The sequence below is a fragment of the Podarcis bocagei genome (assembly GCF_964188305.1).
Source record: "Podarcis bocagei genome assembly, chromosome: 3".
Taxonomy (NCBI): Eukaryota; Metazoa; Chordata; class Lepidosauria; order Squamata; family Lacertidae; genus Podarcis; species Podarcis bocagei.
Genome location: NC_138127.1, coordinates 49,206,021 through 49,226,042, shown reverse-complemented (window position 1 = coordinate 49,226,042; position 20,022 = coordinate 49,206,021). Strand labels below are relative to the sequence as shown.

The following is a 20,022-nucleotide window of genomic DNA, read 5'->3' as shown; positions in this document are numbered from 1 at the left end:
GAAAAGAAAGAAAGAAAGAAAGAAAGAAAGAAAGAAAGAAAGAAAGAAAGAAAGAAAGAAAGAAAGAAAGACAGTCTCCACTCCACACAACCCAAATTCTGGAAGAAGTCCCGAAGTCCTGGTGATTTAAACTCTGGCAACAACGCACTGTCCCTTTGAGTCCAATGTGTCTAACTCCCAGGTAAGACACACCACTTCAGCGGCCCAGTTCTTTATGTTGGAAACAATGTCTTATCTCCATCACCCGTAACACACAAAAACACACAGGGTGAAAGTTACTGATCGTTTGAATGTGTGGAAATCAAATCCGTGTGTATTTCATTATGACAAATCTGTTCCTGTCTGCAGAGAACGAGGGGGGTGGGAGAGAAGACGCTTTAACACATGCGGCGCAATCCTAAAGCCATTCATTCATCTGGGAGCAAGGCCCCATTGAACTTAATGGGATATACTTCGGAACAGGAATGTATAGGATTGCGCCGATGTATGTTTACGAAACATGATGACCTCCCCCTTATGCTGCTTGTGGTTGCACAGCATTAGTCCTGCAGCTGGCAAGACCAAGAACTTTGCTCACACACACCGCGCGAAGACTGGAAAGAATGCTGTCCAGGAACGCTAAGGAAAACCGCAAGATCTCGGTTTATAGTGTCATGCAGATAGCTCGCAGCTGGATCCTAGCCATGTTTTCTCCAAATGGGGGCGCTTTACTTCCAAAAGCATATTCAGGAGTGCAGCCGAGATGGCCCTCGGGGTCCCTTCCAATTCTATGGTTCTATGATGTCCCTGTAGTTTAAAGCTGAGACGGGGAGCGGCTCCGGAGTAATTTTCAGCACCAAGAGACGGACAGCTCTATTTCCTTGGCCGCCCCCGGACATTTGAACCTTCAGGCTGAAAAGCGCCGCCTTCCGCCTGGCGCTCTCTGTCACCCCGGCACTCTTGTGTCTGCCAGTTTGGGGTTTCAAGGAACATTCCTACAGAGCTTTGCAGCCCAGTCCTATGCAGACTGACTCAGAAGTCAATTCCAGGGCAGTATGCATAGGATCGGAGCCTGGAAGCGCCATGCTGTCCACGTCTGCTGAGTTCACTAGGGCTTACTCTCAGGAAAGTGAGCCTAGAAGGGCTGTAGCCTTAGACGTGCCGTTACGCCCGAGCCCATAAACTCGACCAGGTAAATCCAGCAGCTTGGAAAACCTTTTGGGGCCTCAGCCTCCTGTGGTCACTTCCCCCGCCCCTGTCGCGGGGAAAGCCTCTGTCTTTAACTTGGGTGCTACGCAAAGGAGGAGAGCCGCTCCCTCCATTCAGCGCCAAGAGACCAAGTTGGTGGCTTTTCTCTAACTGTTTGCTCCTCCTTGCGGAGGCGGACCCTCGCGCGTATAAAGGGCTGGTGTTGCGCGGAAAGCAGGGAAAATAGAACCCGGCTTCTGCCCGGCAGGAGCTGTCCAACCTCAGCTGCTCCACGCTCCGGAGAGAGGAGCAGAGCCGTCCAGGCTTTCCTAGAAAGAGGAGCCGCCAGCATCGCCCAGCAGAATCGCGCGACTCTTTTCGCCTGCTTCACCTCGCAGAAGACCCAACAGACTGGATACCGATTTCTTGACTCAGATCCTACCTAAACAGCACTTACTTGAACAGAAAGCTTTTGGGACTCCGGAGGGACTTCCTTCTACAGAAGCATCCCAGGAAAGCTTGCCCCGACGGTTGTCTGGGCACTCCTTAGGAAGAAGAGACAGGTTTGCCTTTGAGCGCATCGTCCTGTCCCTGTCCGTCTGGAGGTGCGGGAAGGCGCAGAAGTCTGGGCATCCGGAGACAGCCCCGATCCTTCGACGGGCGAGGCTATGTCTTTCAGCTGGACGGGGCTGGGCAGCAGCGCGTCCGCCTGGGGCAACCTGACAGCGGAGGGCAACGGCAGCGGCGAGGCGGACCCGGCTCCTAGCCAGGCGTCAGAGCGGCTGCCCTCGTCGCAGCAAGCCCGGGCTCTCTTCATCATCCGCTGCGTGGTGCCCTCGCTGTACCTGCTGATCATGGCGGTGGGCTTGCTGGGCAACGCCACCCTGCTGAAGATCTTCGTGGGCAGGAGCGCCGTGCGCAGCGTGCCCAACATCTTCATCTCCAGCTTGGCCGCCGGCGACCTGCTGCTGCTGCTCACTTGCGTGCCCGTCGACGCCTCGCGCTTCTTCCTCGAGGACTGGCTCTTCGGCGAGGTGGGCTGCAAGCTGCTGCCGGCCATCCAGCTCACCTCGGTGGGCGTCTCCGTCTTCACGCTCACTGCCCTCAGCGCCGACAGGTAAGACGAGGCGAGGGGCAGGCTGGAAAGGAGACACCAGGGGAGAGAGAGAGGGAGAGGCAGACAGACATAGAGTCATAGAACTGGAGAGTTGGAAGGGACCACGAAAGACATCGAGTCCAACTCCCTGCAATGCTGGAATTTATTTTGGCAGAACCGTACAGAGAGACACAGAGAGGAGGAAAGTCACTGCCAGCCACAAAAGACTAAAGGGCGGGGGGGGGGGGGAGGAAGAGAGACATTCTTTCACATCTAACCCACACCTAGGCTACTCTTGCAGAGGGCTGGACTAGAAGATCCTTTGGGTCCCTTCCAACCCCACAATTCTATGATTCTACGCTCGTCCTGGTCGGTCCAATGGGTGAATAATTTTCCTGTCTCTGATAAAGGAAAATGCTTTCTTAGGCGAATTTCTGGCCCTTGTTAAAGGCACGGATGCTCTGCTGAGATGGCCATCGGAGCAGGACTTCAGACTTAGTCTGTTGGCTCAGGTGTAAGGTTACCCACCAAGAAGGGCTGGATTAGAGTTCTGCCTCTGCCTCCCTAAAGGCTCAGCACACTGGATCACGTCTTGACTGCAAGGGGAAGGGGTCCCATCCCATGTGTAGGAGGTGAACCTGGCCCTGTGCAGCAGGTGTGCTCTCCAGAATTCCCATCCATCACTGGTCCCACTGCCTGAGGCTGGTGGGCAATCAAAACCCACAGCATCGGAAAGGCACCCTGTTGGCTGTCTATGGTCTGCAGTGTCCTTCTCTGGACCACTAATCAACCATAGACGATGGAAATGAACCGCTGCTCCTTTGTGGCTGTGCTTATGTTGTAGCAATCCCATTCTTAATTTTTTCTTTGGAGGTGAAGCATCTCTTAACAAACACACACACGTTTCCATATCACACATAAATAATGCGTGGAAATTGCTGAGACAAAGGATAGGGCTTGCTCACTCACCTGGCATTAAAGAGGGCTTATTTTATTTCATTCTTCATTTATATGCTACCTTTTCCTCCAAGAATCTCAAGGTGGTGTACATGGTTCTTCCTTCCCCCTTTTCTCCTTACAACAACCCTGCAAGGTAGGTTAGGCTTAGAAATAGTGACTAGCTTGCGGTCACCCAGTGAGCTTCATGGCTGAGTGGGGATTCAAATCCCGATCTTCCAGGTCATAGTCTAACACCCTAACCATTGCAGCACACTGACTCTTGACAACTGCATGGAGAAACATGGCCACCAGTCACAATATCTTAAATGGAGCTTCCCTAGTTAGAGGAAGTGCACTTTTGAACCCCAGGTGTTACAGGGGAGAAACAGAAGCCAATGGTTGCCTTTGTGCCCTGCTTGTGAGCATCCCAGAGGCATCTGACTGGATGCAGGACACAAAGAACTTAGGAAGGATCTTACCCTTCTTTCAAATCTGGAGTGCTGCATTCAATTATGGGTGCCATCTTTTAAGAAGGACATTGACAAATTGGAGTGTGTCCAAAGGACTGTGAGAGGTCCAGAACCAAGTCCTTTGAGGAGCACTTTAAAGAGCTGGGAATGCTTATCTTGAAGGGGAGCTGTCTTCAAATATTTTGAAGGCTGTCATGCATGAGATGGAACAGATTTATCCCCTGTCATTCAAAAGGGCAGAACTGAAATCCATCATTAGAAACCAAAGGAAATAAGATATAGGCTCAGCACCGAGGAGAAATGTCCTAATGGTACAAACTGTTTGGCAGGGGAACAGGCTTACCTGCACTGGAAGCATTTAAGCAAAGGCTGGATGGCCACCTGTCAGGGATGCTGCAGGTGCATCTTGGTCTGTCAATCCATCACTGAATATTGGGCTAGCTAACCCACAGGCTCCCTCCCAATGCTATGGTCCTATGAAATATTTGGCTCTTCAATGTACTGGGAGCGGAATCTTCCACTCTTGATCTGAACTAAACACAGTGTGAGCCGAAATTAATGACCAGAAATGAGTTCTGTGCCATACTCAAAGGACTGGGATATAAACCATCCTTCCCCATTTATATAAAAAGCGAACCAGGTTGTTAATAATCATTAGTGTTCAGGACTTTATGCAACTGCCTAAATGCAAAGAAGAATCTCACTCCCTATGAGGTTGGCAGAATTAATAATATACATAAACTCAAGGGAGAGTGGCAAAGATCAGCAATGACCAAGCAAGCATTTTGCTACATGTACATCAAGTAGGGTTCATCAACAATGCTGGCACCAACTTGCTTTCTGATTGAAGCTGAACAAACTGTAGCTTAGGTAGTAAAAGAGGTTGCAGCATATATTTGAAGACACTGTGCGGCCACTTTGAAAGAAAAAAGTATTTTCCAAAGTAGCAAACCATAGAACTGAACTTTGAAAGGCAAAATAAAACAACATCATGCACAATATATACCACGCACACCACATTGTGAGTTAGTGGTTCTCCTTCAAAAAAGAGCGAGAGGTCATTTATAAATTGCCATTATCACAGAAACCAAGTGTTACTATACCAAAAGGACTCCTGCCTTGTAGGAGGCCAAATGCCCTGCACACCCATGTTTACAAAAGCTATGAATGGAAACCAAGAAGAGTCAAATCTTGTTCCCCTGGATGCTCTATTTTTGACAGCCACATGCTCTCTTCTGGGTAAGTGAAGTATCACCATATTCATAGTATATGGCAACATGGAAAAAGGAACCAGCCCTTTTCTTTTGGGAAAGCTGTCTCCCACCCTTGGTTTTCTGTCAACCTTAAACTGATCCTAAGGGTAAGCTGAGCTGGCAGTTTTCAAGAGGATGGAGATTCAGCCTTCAATTCCTTTATCATAGTCATTTATAAAGACATTTAACAGCAACAGGTCCAGGACAGAAATGTGCAGCACCCTACATGTCAGCTTTTTTCCATGATGATGAGGAACTATACACAAGCACTCTTTGGGTTTGGTCAGTCAGCCAGCTACAAATCCACCTAACCATCCAGTCCACATTTTACCAGCTTCTCTGCAATAATATCATGGGGGACTTTGTCAAAAGCCTAACTGAAATCAAGAAACTCTATGTCCACAGCATTCCCCTGATCCACTTTTTTTTAAAAAAAGAAATGAGATTCATGTGACATGACTTGTGTTTGAGAAACCCATGCTAAGTCATAGCAATCACAGCATCCTTTTCTAAGTGCCCACAGACCTCAAGGACCTTTCCTGGTATTGAGGTCAAGCTGATGATACCTAAAACCTCTGGATCAGAGTTCCCCAACCAGAAGCCACATGGCTCCCTGCCCCCCCCCGGATATTTCAAGAGGGGCACAGGTGAAAAATGCATAAATGGGTGCCACAGCATGAGGCTAGGGGGGGTCACAGAGGGAAGTGAGAAGTGAAGAGGGGAAATCATACATATATATTTAAATCCTGATTGGCTGGCCATCTGCTTGGCCAATCACAAACGAGTAAGGGAGCAGCCCACTAGGGCTTAGAGCTCCTTTTTGCCACGTGGGTTTTCTTGAAGCAGTCCTGGTTTGTTTCCGGCAGGGGAAGGCAATCGTTGAGGCTCCCATTTTGACCAATAGAGCCTGTGATCCAGAACCCCCAGGTCAAGTAAGTGCGGTGGTGGGGTGGCAATCGGTAGGGCTGGGTGAGCCAGAGCTGCTTGTTGCTGCCACCAGTGCTGGGCCCGGTGGGCCTGACTCTGCAAGGCGCCGGGTGCAATCCCCCCCAGCATCTAGTGGATCAGGGCCTTTGGATGTTGCTGAGGGGTGCAGTGCCCATTGGCAGCATCAGCCGAGCTCTGCAGGGCGCAGGGCGATATCTACCCCAGCGCCTAGCCAAGTGGGGTCGTCTGGTGCTGCTGACTTGCATCTTGTAAATAACTAAGAGTCTACTCAGAAGAATGTTGCACTGAGTTTAGTGGGTCTTACTCCCAGGTAAGGGTGCGGCGGGCTATAGTATTTTATCTAGACAGCCAGGACTCCTCTAGATGTCAAAATCTTTTTGCACCAGGGCAGTGAGGACCACTTGCTTTTTAAAATTCTCCCATATATACAGAACTCCCTGTGCGCCTTTTAGACTGTATCTGTAGATTTCCCCCTCTGTGTCAAACAACTGGGGTGAAATAAGCGTTGTTTACTTTTTATGATACATGGAAGATGGATTTCACTCAGGAAGTTCTGGACTCTCCTTCCTTGGAGGTTTCTAAGCAGAGGTTGGGTGGCCATCTGTCATGGATGCATTAGCCAAGTTCCCTACATTGCAGGGGGTTGCACTAGAAAGAAGATCCTTGGGGTCCCTTCCAGCTCCATGATTCTATGTTTTCCTGATTCAAGAATATTTCATTATGTTCCTATCATTTTGTGTAATTGTATTTTGTATCTATTATAAAAAGTATAAACAAAACATGTTCTATTTACAAACAAGGCTTGACAACCATATGTCAGGAGTGCTCTGATGGTGGTTCCTGCTTGGCAGGGGGTTGGACTCGATGGCCCTTGTGGTCTCTTCCAACTCTATGATTCTATGATTCTATGAAAACATTTAAATACCTACCTTTCTACCAGTGGGGGGCATGGACATAGCCAGGAATTTTGTTAGGGTGGCAGGCTTTTGTTGGGGGGAGGGCAGAACCTCAGATTTGTATTGACCTGTATTGATTTTTACTTATTTTGGGGGCATCTGCCCTCCTGCCCCCCATTGGTTACGCCCATGGGGGGCCATAGGAAGGAAACAAGGTCAGAAGGGGGGAAAGATTGGGAAACACTGCTCTGGATAGCCTCTCAAAAGTTTTGTGTATTATCCTTATCACAATTCTTCTTACTAAGATTTCTTACCTGTTCTTCACTCTAAGGATCCAATGTAGGTCAGAACAAAAAATTAATACGAAGATATGGAACTGTGGTGCCCTTAACATCTTTGGTGTTGAAGTGGAACAGTAGTTCCCCACTACTACGTTCTGGGCTTTTACCTCCAGAAAGGACTGAAGCCTCCACAACACACTGCACCTCCTAGTTCTAGTATTGCCAGGCAGCCCAGAAGGCTCTCATGGTTGATGATACTTCAAGATGCCAAGCGGTCCAGCTTCTCTGTATACAGCATAATGCAGGAAGTGGTTCTCCCAGAGGTATTTTGTTGCTGTGCAATACCCAGCAAGGTTGAAGAACGTAAGATGAATCCTGCTGGATCAAGCCAATAGCACACCTAGTCCACCTTCTTCTCACAGTGGCCAGCTTATATATGCCTATATAAGTACACAAGCACAACCTGATTAAAGAGTACTGTCCCTTCTCCCTGCTCCCAGAAACTGCTTTTCGTATTTAACTAGCCATCTGCCATGGATGCTTTAGCTGAGTTTCTGGCATTGCAGGGGGGTGGACTAGATGACCCTTGGGATTCCTTCCAACTCTACAATTCTTTGATTCTATGAACTGCCACATGGGGAGTAGAATAAAGTCAGGGGTATTTTTTTATTTCCATAACAGGCCCAGTTTCTCCTTAGTTCACAGTGCTCAATACAGTATCTCATACTTTCCTTTCTTGGACACTGTGTTGGTTTTTTTTTTTGGTAAAATGGAGAACCAATGTCAATCCAAACAAGGTTTTAACAGGTGGCAAGATTCTAGGATTTTGTCTAACTCCACAGAATCATTTTGTCAATAGGAGTATGAAATTGTCATTCAGCTGGACAGGCATTTTTGCTAAGTGGCATTCACATTATGTTCCAAACAAAATGAGATCCAAAATACATTTTGTTTTGTTAACTTTCACACACACACACACACACACACACACACACACACACACACACACACACACACATATAATGTTCCTTTCCCACTTCCTTATTAATTAATTAGTCCTGAACATTTTCTGTGTTGCAAGCCTTTTGGGAAAACATTCTTACATTTTTGTTTCCATGTTATTTAGAATCCATAGCTATGACTCATCAAAAATGTGCCTCCATCTGAATGCCAATTTCATTGAGAAATGGAAAGGCACGAAGTGCCACACAAAAAATGAATACTGATGGAACCTAACCACTTCTCTAGCCATTTCACATGAACCCTTTCAGATTATCTATGAACATATAAATCCTTTATTTGTACCGGTAGTAGGGTTGCATTACTTCCCTGCAATTTCCCTGTTCTTCAAAAGTGTCCTGTCGGAAAATGTATTTGTTTGTAAAAATGGGTATACTTAGAAATTAACCTCCAGAGTTTATAGAACTACTCTAAGTAAAGTATCCTGAAAACTGACCATCCATTCTCCCCTCCGGAGATCATTAGTAAGGGATTTGTTTAATGGAGCCACACACTTACCTATCAAAACTCCCCCATATAACTAAAACAGCAACACTCACAAACAAGAGGGGGGGGGGTCTATCAGCAGGCTTGGGGGAATCCTGAGGTCTGCAGAAGTACAAACACACACACACACAAACCCACATGTTTGGGAAAAGTTGGAGGAAGCCCCCAAACAGTTTACTAAGGACTGAGCATGCTCAGTGGGCATGGAATGTTCACTGCCTGCTGTTGGTAAGACAGAAACACTGAGTGGGGGAGGGACTTGAATGGAACCTCTTGCATGGCCAGCCGGAATCTCAAATGGAATTCTGTTGCAGTTTCTTGCAGTTTCCACTTGTTAAGATACTCGACATACTAAGCATATTATGTGGCATTATCTCTTTCTCTGTGAATGAGTACTGCACTTTCTGAGTGAGCAGAAAGAAGAAAAGGAAATGAAAAGGAGACAGCAAGCATCTTTCAATAAGGATAGGTAATAGTTCATCTCCACTGAAGAACAGATATATTTTGCACATTTCATTTATTCTGGCACTCTATGTATCCAGGCTACGGCTCTGAAATCTCCCCACAAATTTGCTTTGGCAAGCCTGTTTACTATTGCAGCCCTAGCCGTCAGCATTCTGCAATATCACTGGGAGACTTTATCTCATTCCTCCTTTTAAATTCTTGTACCTGCCACAGACCCTTTCAACGCCCAGAGAGGAAACATGTCGCATGGTCCCATGGCATCAATAATATTACAAGGTTAGAAAACCAGCCTTTCCACCATGACTGGCCTCACCTTTCAGCTATTTATTTGTGCTTGCAAGCAACTGATATGCGGAGCTGACCTTCTTTGCTAGTAATTATGTCTCTAGGAGATAGGCATTGATCTTGCTTATCTGAGCATGTCTGCTTCAAGACGCTTGATTCGTCTCTATGCAATTGGAAGAGCCTGTGCACACGGCCAACTATATCAAACTTTTTAATGGCATTCGGAGAAGCAGCCATACTGGGGAACACTGATATGCTGAAACATTTTCACTTCCTGATCTGCAATGTACCGTGTCTGCTTCAGGGCACTGTAAGGAACTTGTTTAGCTTCCTGGCTTTGAAGTAGCCATTCCAGTCATGTGAAGGGACAGTAACATATTGTGGGGCTGTTTGGGGTGGCTGATGAGCCCTTCGTCTTTTGCCACTCACCCTGCAGATTACACCATCATCTCCAGGACACAGCAGACCTTTTCTGTGACCTGTTTGCAGCACTGCAAAGAAAACTGCCTGATTGGGCTTCCCACGGCAAACACAGGCTTTTCTGTGGGGCAGTGGCGTAGCGTGGGGGGTGCAGGGGTTGCACCGGGCGCAACATCTGGGGGTTAGGGTTTTTAGGGGGCGCAAATCCACGGGTTAGGGGGCGCAAATTACTTGCCTTGCCCCGGGTGCTGACAACCCACGCTACGCCACTGCTGTGGGGGCTTCATTTCAGTTGTCAATCTGTGTGGGGGATTCCTTTCTTTGGTGACAAGATTCTCTGCAGGACTGAAAGGCTCATGGTTATGTCATTTATATTTTTAGCTGGTGCAGGAGCCCCTACAAGTTAAAGACACCCTCCCCTTTCCCACAGACTTGACCCAGCTTGCTACACCCAGCTTGCTATTTGGGCGGGGGCAGAAAGCATACATTCCATGGCTAAAACTGAATAACTATCTGTTTAATTTGGCCTTTATAGACAATTAATAGGGCTGTGCACAGACCCCCTGTGGCCCCCATCTGTGGCCCCTGGATCAGGCCATTTTACTTTTCACCGCACTGGGAGCCACCCATTCCAGATCTGTCCCTGAAGCAATTAGGGGGCAAGGCTAATGGATTTTAAAGGGTTTTTATAAATGCTATTTTATTATACAATTAAAATAGGATATGGAAAAGGTCTGGAGGGGTTACACCAGCATTCTGAGGGATCAGATACTCTATAGAGAGGGTGGGAAGGAGAGGTCTGGCAGGAAAGGCACCCCCCCCCCCATTTCTGCACAAAGATGCAGCCATCCAGTAGGCTTCTCTTTCTTCTGGTTTCTCTGTATTCTTCTCGCTTATGCCTGCTTCTCCTCCCTGCTCAATGCCCTGCCACATGACAGCCCTGGATGGCTATGGGCTTATTGGTTTGTAGTGGGGGAGGGAGAGAAATAAGGAAGAATGGGACTGAACAAAGCCGGCAGCCATGGACCCTTGAATTCCACTCCAAGCCCTGAAAGAGCATGCACATTTTATGGGGAGTGAAACACTGCCTCAACCAGCCTTGAACATGGCACATTTCCCTCCAAATAAGCCCAGTTTGTCTCAGGTTTAGGGCCTTGGCTGAATTAGGGCTGAACACAGCCTTAATAACTGAAGACGTAAGAGTAATAACTGAAGACATAAGAGCATCTTTTATGGCTACTTTCCCCCCACATGTACATACTCTGCAGTGCTCAAACATTCACCACTGATCAAACAGTCCAGTCCCTTTGTGTAATAAAATGGCATTTGTGCCTGTGGCATGCATATTGTCACCCTGCCTTAGTACCAGCACGTTAGCCAGAAATTTAAGTCTCCCCTGCTATTCCTGAGTGGTGCTCTTGGATAAGCAGGAGCATTTTGTACGTCCCTCAGTATTTAGGACGATTATTTGCATTTGATAGTTTCCTCTCTAGCCCGTAATATACTTCAAGGAAGGATTTCAGCACCAAACAAGTTAACCACCATGGTCTTCTGTTCATGAACATTAAATAGTAATACTGCTAACATATAATAATAATAATAATTTATTATTTATACCCCGCCCATCTGGCTGAGTTTCCCCAGCCACTCTGGGCGGCTCCCAATCAGTGTTAAAAACAGTACAGCGTTACATATTAAAAACTTCCCTGAACAGGGCTGCCTTAAGATGTCTTCTGAATGTCAGGTAATTATTTATCTCTTTGACATCTGATGGGAGGGCGTTCCACAGGGCGGGCGCCACTACCGAGAAGGCCCTCTGTCTGGTTCCCTGTAGCCTCACTTCTCGCAATGAGGGAACCGCCAGAAGGCCCTCGGCGCTGGATCTCAGTGTCCGGGCTGAACGATGGGGGTGGAGACGCTCCTTCAGGTATACAGGACCGAGGCCGTTTAGGGCTTTAAAGGTCAGCACCAACACTTTGAATCGTGCTCGGAAACGTACTGGGAGCCAATGCAGATCTCTCAGAACCGGTGTTATGTTGTCCCGGCGGCCACTCCCAGTCACCAGTCTAGCTGCCGCATTCTGGATTAATTGCAGTTTCCGGGTCACCTTCAAAGGTAGCCCCACGTAGAGCGCATTGCAGTAGTCCAAGTGTGAGATAACTAGAGCATGCACCACTCTGGCGAGACAGTTCGCGGGCAGGTAGGGTCTTAGCCTGCGTACCAGGTGGAGCTGGTAGACAGCTGCCCTGGACACAGAGTTAACCTGTGCCTCCATGGACAGCTGTGAGTCCAAAATGACTCCCAGGCTGCGCACCTGGTCCTTCAGGGGCACAGTTACCCCATTCAAGACCAGGGAATCCCCCACACCAACCCGCACCCTGTCCCCCAAAAACAGTACTTCTGTCTTGTCAGGATTCAACCTCAATCCGTTAGCCACCATCCATCCTCCAACTGCCTCCAGGCACTCACACAGGACCTTCACCGCCTTCACTGGTTCTGATTTAAAGGAGAGGTAGAGCTGGGTGTCATCTGCATACTGATGAACACCCAGTCCAAACCCCCTGATGATCTCTCCCAGCGGCTTCATATAGATATTAAAAAGCATGGGGGAGAGGACAGAACCCTGAGGCACCCCACAAGTGAGAGCCCAGGGGTCTGAACACTCATCCCCCACCACCACTTTCTGGACGCGGCCCAGGAGGAAGGAGCGGAACCACTGTATGACAGTGCCCCCAGCTCCCAGCCCCTCTAGACGGTCCAGAAGGATGTTATGGTCAATGGTGTCAAAGGCCGCTGAGAGATCCAGCAGAACTAGGAAGCAGCTCTCACCTTTGTCCCTAGCCCGCCGGAGATCATCAACCAGCGCGACCAAGGCAGTTTCAGTCCCGTGATGAGGCCTGAATCCCGACTGTAAGGGATCCAAATGGTCCGTTTCCTCCAGGCGTGCTTGGAGTTGTTCAGCAACCACCCGCTCAATCACCTTGCCCAAGAATTTATTAAATTCTTTATTTAAATAATTTTATTAAATAAATAAGCTTTGGTCTGTAAGCTGTACATGCATACAGCTCTTGACAGAGTTCTTATTTGCCCTTGTATGGCACCAGATAATCTCTCCTGTGAGCATGTGAGATTTTGGAGCCTGCGTTTTTTCCTCTCTCCTACAACGCTATGCAAAGGGCTGTCTAGATTTACATGGGGATTTAGACTTACTAAGGGGATTTCCCAATCTAATCAGCATGCTTATTGGTTAACACAATGGTTAATAAAAGGAACAAATCTCCAGCTCCAAATTCCTGGACATCATTAATCATATCTGTTACTGCTGGGAAAGTGTTTAAAAGTGTATTTGTTTTTGTTTAAAAGCAAATAAAAAATGTGAGGAAGAAAAAGAAAAGAAAGCTTGAAGGCACTTGCTGCTCGAGGGCTGAAGACAAATAGTTTTCATTACACTTGCCAGACTGGGGTAGAAATAATTGCAGAGGGCGGGGGAGCTTGTCTCTGCTATGTGAAGCTGAAATGCATGTCCTTAGGGACCAATTTACGGATCAACTGGGGTTAGTCCTCCATGTAATGAATTTTCATGAAGGGTTGCGATGGCATTATTTCAACATCTTGAAGCGAGTCAAATGCCAACAGTACTACTGGCGTTAGCTGTGCTTAAGGGAAACTAGTTTTAATGTTTGTATTTAATTTAAAAAGGATTAATTTATTAAATAAAATGAATAAGCAGGAGATCAGGGCTACTTGAACGTTGTGTTCCATGATGTCAACGTCTTCTCCCCCACTCCCAAATGTGGTAAGGCTGTCAGAAGATACTCAGTGGTGAAGAGGTGGTACTCTGCACATGTTCATAGTTTCCAGGGGGAGAGTTGTGGCTCAGTGGTAGAGCCCCTGCTTTGCATGCAGAAGGTCCCTCGTTCAGTCCTTGGCATCTCCCGGTTCTACTGGGAGATCCCCACCTGAGAGCTGCTGCCAGTTAGTGCAGACAATGCTGAACTGGTGGACCAATGGTCTGAGTGTAAGGCAGCTTCTTTTGTCCTACTATATTATTACTTCACAAGGGCATAGACCTTGGTAATTTTGGTAGCATGGCACCCTGTCTGAGGCTGAAATTTGGAACCCCCAAATGAGTTTTCTTAATGATGGATCTTCTCAGTCTTGTGCCTCTTTGACTTGGTGCCCTGTGTGGGAGAACCACCCGCATCCCCCTTATATCCAGTCAATTAGACCCTTCTATACATTGCTAAATGTGGTGACTACATGTCTTTTCTGTAGCCAGTCACTTGTTCATTTGTTGCATTCTTCCCTGTGTCTTTCTCTGCTTCCAATTCCGCCCGCTTCCTGCAATACAGAAGCAGATGGGGGATGTCTCGTCAGGTCTCTTGAATGGACATACGAGGCTCCTATTTGTTAACTGCAGGAAGCCCTCTCCTTTCAATAAAAGCTGCGTTCTTTGAAAAAGAATTGACTCTAATTTTCCCTCATACGCTTTTAGGTACAAAGCAATTGTCAATCCAATGGATATTCAGGCACCCAACGCAGTCCTGTGGACCTGTATCAAAGCTATTGCCATCTGGATAATATCTATTCTGCTAGCAGTTCCTGAAGCCATATTCTCTGAAGTAGCAAACATCAATGATGCGGATAACGTCAGTTTCACAGAATGCATACGGTATCCCTTGAAGGATGATTTGCACCCAAGGATCCATTCAGTGATGATACTTTTGGTATACCTCCTTATCCCGCTCACCATCATTAGTGTTTACTATTACCATATTGCAAGGACTTTAATTAAGAGTGCACATAATCTGCCTGGAGAAAACAGTGCACAATCTAAAAGACAGGTAAGTGGCCCATATGTAAGCTAGAACCTCTTATCGTCATGCAAGCCAGGCCACTTATTATTTCAAAGTACTAAGTGGTTACTAAGGCATTCCTACTTATATTGTTGCTCATATATTACCCCTGAGAGCCAACTCCCTCTCCACCACCAACTTGGCTTGAGAAATACTGTACCACATTGACTGCCTGCTGAATGGCAATGAAAGAAGGATAAAAATATTTGCTCAAGGCAGAATTCTTGCCGGACTTTGTAATTTAGACTAGTCTGAACCTGTAGTGGATTTTCACGGGTTCCTGCAGCTTCCATTGCAGGATTTGCCTGGGTATAACATGATCCCCCTAGTGCCTAGGCCCTGCACAGCAATGAAATAATATTCTGTGTCAACATCAAGAGGCCTCTGCAAAGGTCTAGCAGGGCTCCTAGATGTCAGGGGCCCCCTGGATTCCAGTTATATTCTGGTTTGGAGCCCATTACTGATTGTGTTTCAGATTTGTCTGCTGTACTTTTCCCTACCCCAGCTAATAAGATACACAATAGTTGTTGCTTTTTACAAGTCTGAATTACATGTTTAATGAGAGGAGTAGATATTGGTTTAGTAATGGTGATTGGTTTCATGAAAATGAAAACAGATGGAGTAGGCAATTTATACAGCCCTAAGGGAAGCATTGGAAATAGATCACAAACCAGTGGACTGTAGATAATTTGCTCACAGCTATTATAGGCTACTGCTTTGAGCGCTCTTCATTAAAAGTAAAGTCCACCCAAATCAATGTGTCTTGTTCCAAGAGGAATTGCTGTGGAATAATGTATTTGGACAAATACAATTTGCATGAAATTTGTATAAAATACTCATATTTGTGAACAAAGTTAATATAAGACTATAGTTATTAGTAGAATGTGCTGCACTATTCCACAATAAAAAAAATTTGCAGGACTTCACTTTTTTGGACCTATTTAGGCCAATGGAAAACTATCCTGTAAATGGCAATAAACCCTCAGAAAAGGGCTATTTCTTTACCTTTGTCCCTCTACTGAGTTCTTATCAGTCTATAATCAATTGTTGGCTGGTCCAGTGCTGCATACACAGTGATTCTTGTCTAATTACCGTATGCCTCCGTGTGTGTCCTCTAATGCAGACTTCTTCATTTTTGGGTTCCCAGATGTTGGACTCTCAACTTGCATCATCCATGACCATTCTTGGGGGTGATGGGAGTTGTGGTCCAGCAATATCTGGGGACCCAAGGTTGAAAATGTCTGCTTTAACAGAAGTTTGGCAGAAGGTGTGCTTTGACCTTTTTGGGATGGGTGGAAGAACTGCATCAAAGGATGCCCCGTGCTCCCTTTTAACAGGCAGTTGGTGAAATTAAAGATACAGTCCTTGAACGCTTTTGTTACTCGTCTGTTTTGGCTCCCAAACGCTGCAAACCTGGAAGTAAGTGTTCCGGTTTGAGAACTTTTTTTGGAAGCTGAACATCTGACACAGCTTCTGTGGCTTCCAATTGAGTGCTGGAAGCTCCTGCAGCCAATCAGAAGCCACGCCTTGGTTTTCAAACTTTTCGGAAATCAAACAGACTTCCAGAATGGATTCCGTTCGAGAACCAAGGTATGACTGTACAGTAGGGTGATACGAAGTAGAATATGCAGCTTAATGGATCTGTACCTGAAAACATCTTAGAACTTATTAATGCAAATGGGTTTCATTGGCTTCTGATGCTACTCACTTTACTAATTGTATCTGAATGCATTGTGTAGAAACTAAGTGGTCTTTTGCTGTAATGCTATAAGGGAATATGAGAAAATGGTTATTAATAGGTTAAAAAAATTAATGTTATAATATTTAAAAATTGAAGATTAAGATTAATGAAGAGGGGAGGGATTTGCTGAATTAACAATTGGAACTGGAATACAGAAAAGGAAGTCCGGGAAATAAGCAAATGAAAAATATGTGATAGAAAGATTGAACTGTTTTTTAACTATTTTTATTTTGTATTTTTCTTTTTTCTTTTTCTTTTGTAATTTTTTTTGAAAATCTTAATAAATATCTTATATATATAAAAAATGAATGCATTGTGAAAGCTCATGTGGAGCATAACATTGTACTGTGACTGATGATTTCTTTTCATTTCATCTTTTTAGATGGAAACACGAAAGCGCCTGGCCAAAATTGTGCTGGTCTTCGTTGGGCTTTTTGCAGTATGCTGGTTGCCTACCCATGTCCTATACATGTACCGGTCCTTTAACTACATGAAGATCGACCCATCACTTGGCCATATGGTTGTTACGCTGGTAGCCCGAGTGCTCAGCTTCTGCAATTCTTGCGTAAACCCATTTGCCCTCTACTTCCTCAGCGAGAGCTTCAGGCGGCATTTCAACAGTCAGCTTTGCTGTCGCATGATGCCTCGTCCACAGAGATCTGCCAGCTACCTGCACAGTTCCTCGGCCATTCGAATGACTTCAATGGAGAATGCCAGGAACACTGTTACCATGACAACACTACTGAATGGACACAACCCAAAACAAGATATAGCATTGTGATTTAACCAGCGCAATGAATGAGCTTTGAATGAGAAGGGTTTAAGTTATATATTTTTGTTGCCAATCAAAATTCCTTAAAACAGAAAATTGATGAGCAGTCCCTGATCTAGGGATGATTGTTTTAAAATTTATCTTCATGTTGGTTTTGTAGGAATTAGGAATATTATTCCTCACTTAAAAAGGTATTTAGTTGGTTGGAATTGCTGAACATAAAATAAGAAAAACGCACACTATAAAAAGAAACATGCATGATAGGTTGTTTTTTACGAAAGGAAGAAGTATTGACTTACTTAAATGATAACTTGAAGGTGGGGATGCTTTGGAAACTGTGGCTGCGTTTAATGTCTTCTCACAAAAGATTATCCTCTCAATCCAGAAAATAAGATATGTATACTCTGTTAATGTGCATGTAAATCAGTTTGTAGCTTCACATAGCTATGCTTCTCCAGTCACCATTGAACTTAATACGCATATCTCATGAGGATGGGAAAATACATCCTGATTCAGGTCACAAGCCATGTAGAACAAAGCAGGATTAGAGATGGATCAGTGCCTATATATACAAACGGGACAGCTACATATTATGCACGGTTAGGTTAGGTAGCACTGATAAATTAGGAACATGCACTAGGATTATTGGCTCTTGGTTCTTCTGCCTATGGGGCACAGTGTTAACCAACTGCAAACTGTCATCATAAAGGCTAATTCTTCTCACCCACTGCACATGCTAAGATTTTAGGTGTATCCAACAGGCATTGCAGTGGACAACAGGTGAAGAAGTTTGATCATTTTGCCAGAAGGCTAGATTGCCTGACGGCTACAATGAGCTGTGCAAGCTTTTTATAACACCTCAGCTTACAAAAAATCCACACCACTCATTATTTCACTTTGCTTCATTGCTCTGGCTTGCCAGCTCCTCGTCCTTCCAACCTCATCTGATACCATCACACGTTTTATTTGTTTTACTGCATTATGTTTTGCACCAGAGAGCAGTGAACATCTGTGGTCATTTAACAATGAACGAATGAATAAATGGATGGTTGTAAATAATTCATTGAGAACAACGCTGTTAAGTGTACCTAACTCTGACAGACAGGCTCCTCTGTTGCAACGCAGGTCATTTCATACGTGCGTCATTTTTCAGAAAGTCTACGGCTCTTTTTAAGGCCTTAAAAATTTAAATGCCTCTTTCTCTGTGTTCCATTTTAAGCAATGTCAAATCTCACCTTGGTGTTCCTCCCCATCTCTTAGATGAATAGTCCCATATGCTGTTGGTCAGAAAGGATTGTGGCATGCAACCATTCTTAGCGTGCTGAAACTATCAGGCATCCTCAGAAAGTCTCTTCTTCTCAAAGACACTTGGTGGACTCAGCACACCAATTGAAATTAGAGCTCTTCTCACCACAGGATCCCATCTATAGCAATGTTTTGCAATATCTCCAGTGGACAATATTGCACAATGTCCCGGCCAAAAGCAGCTTTTGTGCTAAGGCAATTTATCTCACCTCTCAGCCCTAAATCCATCCATCTCACTTTTAAGGGCTTGCTAAGTCCTCCTGGCCCTCTGAATCTGCCCCGCTACCTTTCTCTCTTCACTATTTTTGTCAGGTTCCTCTGCATTTATGCCACCTCTTCTAGTAGCCTCTATCTCATTAGCAACTCCATTGATCTCGCCTCCTTTTCCTCTAACCTCCACTCAGCACAAGGGACTGGAGTCAGTAGTGGGATGCAGTGTTGGGGTGGGACTGCTGGAGGGGCATGGCATCAATGGAGGGATGGGGCTGGTGGAGGAGCATGGCATCAGTGGGGGCCTAGCAACACCCCAGTTCATTTTCTCCTCACAAAGCCCCTTTATGTGTATAAAACACACAGAGGATTTCAGTTGTAAAAAGCAGCATTTTTGAGGTCAATAACACGTGTCATTTCAGTGTTGGGATGTTGCCAAACATTTTTGGCCAGAGTGTTCCTTGGTGAAAGCAGCATCTTTAATAGGAAAGAATGGCCAGCTTTAATGATTGGCATTTGTTACCAGCCCCTCTCTTCTTTCATTTTCTGTGGCCTGAGCAGCATGAGCAAAGTTCTTCCCATGGATGGATGGAGCATGAGCTAAACGGGTGCAAAGTATGATGAGAGTAGAAGAGACTGAAAAGGTGTGACCCTCAGATCTTGGCAGAAGACAAAAACACAACAGCAACCAACATTGTCACAGCTGTGCGTTTATAGCTCCTTGTGGACAGGAAATGAGCACATCTTGACTGCATTGAACTGCAAACATCTTGTCCCAAGTTCAATGTGAGCAAAATAAATGGGTTTTCCATGCTGCGTGACATCTGTGAATTGTCATTGCCCTGAAGTTCTATGGAAAGTTTTTAATTGTTGTGTTGGTATAAAATGGTGTCTTGTCTTTCCCCATCACTGTAGCTTGTGGTTCAGTAAAGTTTGTCAATGTTCAGATTTATATGTGAGCTGACTCTATATACTAATAATAATAAATTAAGCATGGATGGACTGTTCTCTATTAGCAAGTTTGCTACAAAGTGTGCACGTGCGCGCACACGCACACACACACACACTCTTAATATTTCTCAATCTGGAAAGATTTAGTTGCGCTTAAGGCTGAAATCCTATGCACTGTCTTGAACAAAGTGAGACTTACTTCTGAGTAAATGAGTAAACATGCATAGGGTTGAGCTGCATGGCCCATTGAAGACAATGTGATAAACCTGCTGCAGCTAGAGATGCTGGATGCTTGGGTCCAGTTATAAATTTCTATGTCTCCTCTCAGAGGAGAAATGATAATAATGGAGCCCCCCAGACCACGCAAACTCCTCTCCCTTATCCAACAATGGCAGCAACAGCAATGTTCATGGAAAGAGGCAGGGAGAGCTGATCTCTTTTTGCTTAGCCTCTAATGCACC

The 20,022-nt window shown here is 45.5% G+C and overlaps 1 protein-coding gene across 1 annotated transcript; it reads left to right on the top strand.

The window, feature by feature from the left end:
* Nucleotides 1-1,422: 1,422 nt before the first annotated feature.
* Nucleotides 1,423-19,613, top strand: NMBR (neuromedin B receptor). The gene is made up of 3 exons (XM_081186843.1): nt 1,423-2,284; nt 14,222-14,570; nt 16,706-19,613. Exons 1-3 carry the CDS (start codon nt 1,836-1,838, stop codon nt 17,102-17,104), a joined length of 1,197 nt encoding a protein of 398 aa, XP_081042969.1. The 5' UTR covers nt 1,423-1,835; the 3' UTR covers nt 17,105-19,613.
* The last annotated feature ends 409 nt before the right edge of the window (nt 19,614-20,022 follow it).